Raw genomic sequence first — 8666 nt, 5'->3', positions numbered from 1 at the left:
TTCAGTGCAAGATTGACATAATCAGCCGATTTTCCTGTGTGAAGCATCAGTCCGTTCCTCTGCAGCGTTTTAAAGGACAGAGTTATTTCATCACTGCTGCTCTGTATGGGGTTCTGAGATAGATCATAGCAGAAGTACTCTGATCCCTTGAATGTTGCAATATATTCTTCTTTTCCTGGCAAACAAAAGGAGAGAAACAATAAATCGCTGGCACTTAATTAAAGGCAACTTGCATGAATTATTTACATAGCTAATTTAACAATACTAGTGTAAGCACTGTATCAAAAAATAATTCATTTAAAACACTTAAAATCCATGAAGGAAGGAGATAAATGAGATTTACCGTGAACATATTTTTAAACTATTTTCTAACAGAATTGTCATGTACACAAACTTGGAAAATAAACTGCACCAGCAATTGTATTAATAATATTTAAGCAATCTGATCTGAAACACATCTAAATATATAACATTCAGGTGTACAGACCAAAGCATTATTCTAGTCAAAATGCTTTTCCTTCCCAACTTTCACTAAAATTATGACACCTCAAAAAGAATCAGTAACCTAGATACTTCCAGTAGCTCTGCCTAAGGTCTTGAATAAACTAAAGCTACAAAGCATTCATTTAGGAATCTACCTTAAAGCTTTATACAGCACTGTTCCAGATAGCAAGTCAAAATGAATCAGTAAATGAACAGTTGTTTTTGTTTTTTTTTCCTGGAATGTACTTTTACTAGCTAGTAGGTGATATACAGGTTATTTTTCTTAGTTTATCCTGAAGGTGAAACATAAATAGCTGAGCTTTCAATCTCAGAAAAGCAAATATTAATGAAGACTGCATTTCTCCTAAAATCTTAACACTAAAATATACATGGAGCTTACACTAGAGATGTAAGGAATTTAAAGCTACAAGAAAGCCAAAAATTATCTGTTTAGAGGTGCATGGAATTTAGAGCTATAAAAAGGCAAACATTCTCTGTTTCATTAATAATAAGTTAGTAAAATCCCAATGAAAACCTGCAGGTTTTATTAAGTCTAAGAATGAAGGTGTGAAAACTTGAGGCTATCTAATTTCATCCTTGGGAACAAAAATCTCCAGGACAGAGCTACACACAAGTGTGATACCATAAGAACAAACCCAACACATATGCATAAATATACAGATCAAGGGAATAACAGTGTGAATTTAAGAGACTATTACATGACAGAGGTGTGAAGACACAGGTTTTTTTTGAGAAGTCCTTGGGTGTATTTGTCTTCTGTTGTGCCTATACAGTAACTTTGATTCTGGATTTTCAAAATGCTTCTCCCTACATAAAGTTCAGACACTACTGGAAAATACATCAGATAAGGCACCAAACAATGATTGCATCTTACTTTTACTTTACTTTGCAATAATACTTCAGGAGTTATTTTCTTTGTTTACTCAAAGTGCTTTCTCTCAGATTTGATGAAGAGTTCTTGGTGGGTTTTTTTGGTTTTTTTTTTTTTTTTCCTTTTTCCCCCAGGGGCCTTGTGGGGGTTTTTTGTGGCAGAAGCTAAATAATACTAGACTACAATGTAAAAATCCCAAAACACCTGCCTATCAATTCTGCTCTCTTTACAGCTCAAAGCAAGATTCAGCTGTATGGCAACTGATAGCAACACATCCTGGACGCTGACATGTTTCAGCAGAGGAGGAACACCTTGCCTCATGGTGCATTAAGGGCTCACAAAAAATTCATTTTCTGAGGTTTCAATGCACTCAAAGCAGAAGCCTGCATCTCATCTAATGAATATTTAATAAAAGCATAAAATGTTCAAACGCAAATTTATTTGCTATGGGTGCTTGCTGCACAAGCATATTAAAGCAGCATGAATACCTACAATGGAGAGATGATAAAACAGATGTAGCAACCTGCTATTTGTAGCTTGGTCCCAGGTATTTAATGACTGTACCACAAAAAAAAAAAGGACATAAATGAATCAACATGCAAAATATTTACGTACACACATTATGCACTGCAAACTGCTTCCGAGGATTCAGACATGAAAATGTATGGAACTTAAGTATGTGCCAGGCCTTTTAAAATAAATTATTCCTAAACAAGGACTTGAAAAAGCAAGCAGTTAATCCAAGAAAAAACTTGAGTAATTCTTCAAGCAATACCCCTGCAGAATTCACTGTTAATTTTTGAATCCTCTCTCATTCCTTCTAGCTTCAAAATATAGTCCATGATACTCAATATCATGAAATTAAAAATTTTGAACAAATGACTTTTATTTGCATCATTTAATTAGATAATTATTTGATTGACAAACTAGCATTCACTTATTTAAAAACCGAGTTTCACTTGAAAACAACAACCCAAAAATAAAGGTGCGCATAGCATTTTACTTCAGAGGAAACATTTTGGTGAAAAAACATGAACATTGTGGATAATGACACTAACTGCATGCTTTTCCTACAAACTATCTTTTCTGCTCACCTGACAAACCAAAAATACCCATTATTTGCTATTTCTACACTGTTCCCATGCCATGAATTCAAACATCATTTTCTATGGCAATATTATAGTTTGGCCAAACTGCAAATATTACATAACTGTTTGAAGGAGGGGCAAGAATACTAATAAAATATCTACACATTTCTCCAGTCTTCAGAGTAATTAATTCTTCACCAAAAAAACCCAAAAAACTTCCCTTCTGTGATCACTTGGATGAAACCTCAGGCATATTTGCCCTCAATCTAGCAATGATACTTAGGAAATGATTGGCCACTGCAACTCCAAATCTGCCTTGCCATGCACAGGCTCAGGAAAAGCAAGACGAGGAAAACAGGTTACAAATCTTTTTCTGTGCTTTGTCACTGAAAGCCAGACTTTTTAGCATAGTGAGCAGAAGGCATATAAGTTAAAATGTTTCAGCACAGGACAGAAAAGCCACTCAACAATATTGGTAATCAACTTCTTAATCTAAAAAAGACATGCCATTTTACTCTTGATAGGAATGTATGTATTTAGAATGGACATTAAAAAAATCCATAAAACATTCAAATGTTTTATGTAAAAAAAACCCTATTCAATCTGTTGCAACATTTCATACCACAATTTTTGTTGATCCTTTAAGCAAATTAAGAACAGGCTTCATTAATAACCAGTTGTGTAAACTGTTGGTTGTTTGTTTATTTTTTCAAATTATCACTTAATGACACTTAGAGAAACCATTAAAAATGCATAGCAGTCATTCTAGCCAGTATGAAGTGTTGCACTTCATTTAATGATTAAAATGTAATTACCTGCATAGAAAAGCACAGGATAATATGAACACCATAAAGGAGTTTAACATGTTTTTATTCTGAATTTTGAGTACTGTAAATTCTTGTATACTATGGTAATGAAAGTCCAGAATTACAGGAGATGTACAAATATAGAATGGCACAATCTGTTTGTGTCATGGAAAGGATTCAAACAAGTGCTCTATTAAAGCACCTGGGGCTGCAGGAAGGGTTTGTTTCTTTTCCCCACTTAAGAACAGTTTTAGTATTCAACTCTTTGGAAGTTCATTTAATCCTTACTCTGATAAAACACATGGAGCAATACTTCCATGTGCCTTAGCAGATTTTACAGTCCTACATAAGCACTATGCTAAGCTTTATAGCACATCCACCCACCCAACTGGCAGTTTTACATCATAAACTAGGTCTGGCTGTATCTATAATGATTTGATCATGTGCCCATGCCTGATTTAAATCACATACATAGGTCTAGATGCTTTGATCTTATTAGGTAGTAACAATAATGGAACCATAGACAAGTGAAATAAAATTGCAGCAAGAGTAAATCAAATTTGTTTATTCATAGTTGCAATGTTCTTTGACATTAGAAGAACACAAAAGTTTATGAACTAAACCCCAACAACCCATGTGACAAACCCATCTAGTATTACACAACAAAACCTGGTAGAGAGCTGTCAATTTATCTGCCAAAATAATTACTGTCAAAGAGAAAATAAGCTGACACCACTGATACTCTACTTCTAAGAACCAAGTTACTTCTCTACCATCTTCAAAACATTAAATGTGCTTTGAATAAATAAATTATGCCAAACCAGAGTCTAGCATGTTCCCAGATGTACTGTTCAGTGCTCCATTTCAAAACAATTTAAAATTCAAACATTTATCTGCTGCACCATCAATATATAAACTTATAAAGTCTTTCTGAAAAAGTAATGCAACTTCGGAAAACTACACTAAAACAGCACATAGACAAAACCATTGACAAAAATGAGTGATACAATAAAAACAGCCTGAATTGCTACTTCTGTGGCCGACTTTTCAGTAATAGCAGACTAGTGGCTTGCTATTCCATACAAAGGGAATTCCCTCCACATGAGGTGTGCACTGTTGAACCTGGAATGGTCTCAGGATGCAAAATACACAAGATTTCTCAGCACACTGCTCTTTTAGGAAGCCAGCCTTTACCCTTCCATTACTTCCTTACTCACTGGATCTTAAGATGAAAAATTACAAAGACTATAAAGTAGTTCTCTAAATGTTATACTGAATTTGACCATTTTTTGTTTCCCAATCACATAATAAAGGCTGATCAGATTGCATCTAGAAATGAAACACAGGCACTCAAAGGAGAAACCAAAATAATACTGTCTAATTAAAATAATTAAGACTTAAGTATGAAACCAACAAAAATGATGGAATTATGATAAAGCCTAAGAAATTCATTCTGAGAAAATGCTTTATCATTAAGGTTGAGTTAATTTCTACAAGTACTGCTGTTGTTCTACACTAGCAGTTTTCTGTTGCTATCTCTTGTAAATAACTTTTTTTAACAGAAGAATCTTCCATGCTCTTTCATTTCTCACAGTCTTTTTCTTTTCCTTCCAGAAACTATACTCCTTGCCCTCTAAACAAGTCTCCACAGAAGATTCCAAGGAAGCAATTTGGAGAAAAAAAATTGGATTCATGATTCCAAATCCACAGCTGTGAAATATCTACATGTTTATTTCCTACTTTTTCATGCTCCCTTCCTTCTCCAGTAAGAACAGATTTCTGTGTCCCTTCCCTAATACAAATTTGGTTAGTTGTTAGTCCCAGATAGTTTTTGTTAGTCCAAGTGCTTTGGACTGCCATATTCCATGTTCCTGGAATGTACTATCAGAACATGGTTTGTCTCAAAAAATACACTGCACCTGCAATCCTGGGCACCAAAGCCTGCACACCTATTGGTGTCCAACATAAAACCCAGTATCCATTGCAGTAAAATGAGGTGCAAAGAAAAATTCTACCTGCCGAGGAAAACTTAATAGCATAACTGACACAAAGTCAGGTATAAGATCATGATGCAAAGAAACTTGAGAAAGTTTTCCTGCTCCTGTTTTGTTTCACACACAATCATTAAATTAGTAGCCGATCACAAGAATCATGAACCTCTGATCCTTTCCCACCACCTCAGATTAGAATAAAATGATGATAGCTGCTACGCATGACAAATGACTTGCAGGGAACACTAGATAAGTGATAAATTACTCCATTTTGCTAAACAGCCATTTAAATTCATAACTAAAATGGCTACACCATGCAATTTCCTCACTAATTTTCATGTCCTTTGATTTAATCACACAGAGTATGCACTTCAAAAGCACTTTGCAATTGGGGAGGGTGAGGAAAGCAAGCAGGAGTTTTCAGGAATGGTGCCATCTTAGTGTACATTAAATACTAAATTGCTAGAAGGTGAAAATAAGAGAACTTTTTTCTAATTAGCAGCTGCATCATTAATAAGCAAATTACAGTATCCTGCACTTCCTATCGTAGCAATAATGTGTCCAAAAATTACTCAAAACCACAAAGTTTGGAGTCATGATTTTAAAGGTATTCTTGCCAAATTAAGAATAAATTGCAAAATGTCAAATATTCTCACATCGCTTCCACATTCACAAGAGAAACTACTTTTATTCAAACTTACTGTTGCCTTAATTATGAATTTTGATAAGAAGTCGGGAAAGCAGAGTAGAAATATACCAACAAATAAATACAGGCTTCAGTTTCTGCAGCAAGCTAAAAACCATGCTGGACAACTTTCCAAAGGCCTTTTCCAGGCCTCAAGGTTCCTTATAGACTTTACAGCTGAACTGCAAAAATGTAGATTTCTAGCTTTCAAAGGACAAGAATCACAGATTTTTCAGTATCAGATTGCTTACAGAACTGGTAGAAAAACTCATTATGATAGCAAAAACTATACTGGCTTTAATTTTACTCCTTATAAGTGTATAAATTGTGCAAATGTGAGTTCTAGAATTTGCTTTGAGCAAAAGACTGAACAAAAAAACAAAAGCAGTAATTCTTGCAAAATTTGCAAGCAGTCTCTGTCCTAGAAAAAACCCTCAATTTCTGTAGTGCTTCTTGGATGAAGCAGTAGCACCTTACTCCTTGATGAGCGCTTTCCAAATGAGTTGTATTTGTTTTTCATTGTCCTAAGTAAAAACGTGGAATACGAGAACAAAAAATTGCTTTTACTTTGTTGGGGTTATATTTAAACACACATTTCAAATGAAAAAAACAAGGAAGAAAATAATCCCCAACTAACACATTCTATGTGTAGAAAGAGTTAAATGAGTTAAATGATCTGATAAGGAACAGTTTCAAAGCTAATAAACTTCTGAGACACCAGCTGAATGCCACTCTTATGGCACCACACAGCACTAGAGGATTAGTGCAGCACGTCCTGGGGTTTAGATGCAATAAAAAACAACAAGCAATTTTCTAGTCCTAATTAACTCCTGTTAAAAGAAGCCCTTTGTAGCAATAAGCTTTCCAGCGATGCAGGGGGAATGCCACTGCAATGGTATTATGTACATGATGAGCCACTGCTATAAAACCAGTTTTGCACTTGTCTCAGAGGAGTACTACAGGAATATGTAGCATTTGACACAGTAAAAAGAGATACAGCATGGTTTTGGAAAAGGTAAAACAAAACACCTTCCAGAGAGGACTGACAAAACCACCACTTTTTTTCTGTCTCTGCCTAAGACTGTATCACTGAAGGAATATCTACATAAAAACATTTGGGAAAAGTCAGTTGGATCTCTATGTTAGTCATCAAAACATGTTTGGAAGAAGCTATTTATAACTCTTGGTCTTTCTATAAACATGGGAAATTTAATATGAAAACAGTTATTTTATTACATCTTCCAGCCTGTTGAGGATAGTCTCATTTAGGGAAGATTTTTCACATATAAAACAAAGAAAAATCTTTCCAAGTTACTGAGCACACAAAGAATACATTCTTTGTATTCTATGAACGGATCCTACAGGAACAACAGGGATCTGAGAAGCTGAAGTCTCAGCTGAAGAAATCTGCTGTTCAAAATAACAAGCAAAAAGATGTGCTAATGGCCTGTTGCTACAGTAGAAATATTTGATCTAAACAAGACATCTAATATCTGTTTGCAACCCTGCCTCTTCAAATGAAGTGAAAGGAATTACTATGGCAGCTACAAAGAGTAAAAACTCTTTTTTATTGATTAATTCTGGATATAGAAGAAGCTCAAAACTTCTCAAAGGCAGGCAGAGCATTAGTCAAAAATAGTCTTTGAGATTCATGATCTAAATTCATTGTCACGTGGAAAATAATTCAGCTAAAACTGTATTTTTTTTAATATAAGGCTGCATGTAACAAGTAGTATCAGGATAAATATGCCTTCTTGTGATACATTTGATATTTCTTCTGGATATAGAAGAAGCTCAAAACTTCTCAAAGGCAGGCAGAGCATTAGTCAAAAATAGTCAAAAATTGGCACATCAGATCTACCTTCAGCCACCTTCATCGGTACATAGGTCAGGTGTTCAAATGAGCTACGGGATCAGAAATGTCATTACTAAAAACTGAAGTAAGTTATGAGAAATTCAATGTAATGTTTTTGGAAACAGTGTTTTCTTCCAAAGGCAAAGGTAGAATTTTCACTTAGTGAGCAAAAGAATAGTGCCAATTTCAATTGGTTTGAAAAATTTGAACCCTAACATCTGATAAATCTAATTAAAAACTCAGAGAACCTTCCTCCAAATTGATTAATGATCACTACAATGACTAATGACATTTTACCTTTATGAATGTAAATGATGGACAAAGTACTAAGGGCACAAGAATAATTTCATCCATGAGCACCACACAGACCTTTAGTGGGTTAGGAACACAAAAGATTCTGCTCTGGAAAGAAGAGCCAACTATGTGTCCGCAGTTAAAAAAAATAAATGTGTATTTTAAAATGGAGGCAAATTGAAAAATATATTAGTAACTATTTGTATAACAGGGATTCAGATCAAAGTCATGGCAATAGAAGCAGCTGAACTGCGCCTGTACTCTGCAGAGGAAAACACCCACAGGTATTTACACAGAACTGCAACCACCTGCATAATGTATGGGAAGAAACATTCAAGGGAAAATCCAGAATCAGGAAATGACTGTTTAAAAATTCAGATGAAACAAGACTCAAAAGCTCTTCCAACACACAGAAATCCTTGATGGTTATAATTGTGCTGTTACCATCTCTGGAGGCTATGACATATCTTCCTAGAAATGTTTTACTTTCAGGTTTTTTCCTTTTGTTTCAACGCTGCCCTCCACTCTCCTCTTCTCTGTATCTTAGGTTTTGTCCTTCAGAGACCTTTCTT

General features: G+C 34.8%; 1 protein-coding gene across 24 annotated transcripts in view; it reads right to left on the bottom strand.

Moving 5' to 3' along the window:
- Positions 1-8666, bottom strand: part of NRXN1 (neurexin 1) — a 673223-nt gene that overhangs the window by 445723 nt on the left and 218834 nt on the right. For all 24 annotated transcript variants that reach the window (XM_039717321.1, XM_039717302.1, XM_039717313.1 and 21 more), the window contains one exon: positions 1-175. This exon is cut by the window's left edge and continues 127 nt beyond it. In XM_039717321.1, the coding sequence (XP_039573255.1) occupies positions 1-175 (175 nt within the window). The remainder of the gene's footprint in view (positions 176-8666) is intronic.

Source organism: Passer montanus, unplaced genomic scaffold (genome assembly GCF_014805655.1).
Source record: "Passer montanus isolate IOZ18808 unplaced genomic scaffold, ASM1480565v1 scaffold102, whole genome shotgun sequence".
Lineage (NCBI taxonomy): Eukaryota > Metazoa > Chordata > Aves > Passeriformes > Passeridae > Passer > Passer montanus.
This window is presented reverse-complemented; position numbering and strand designations above follow the sequence as displayed.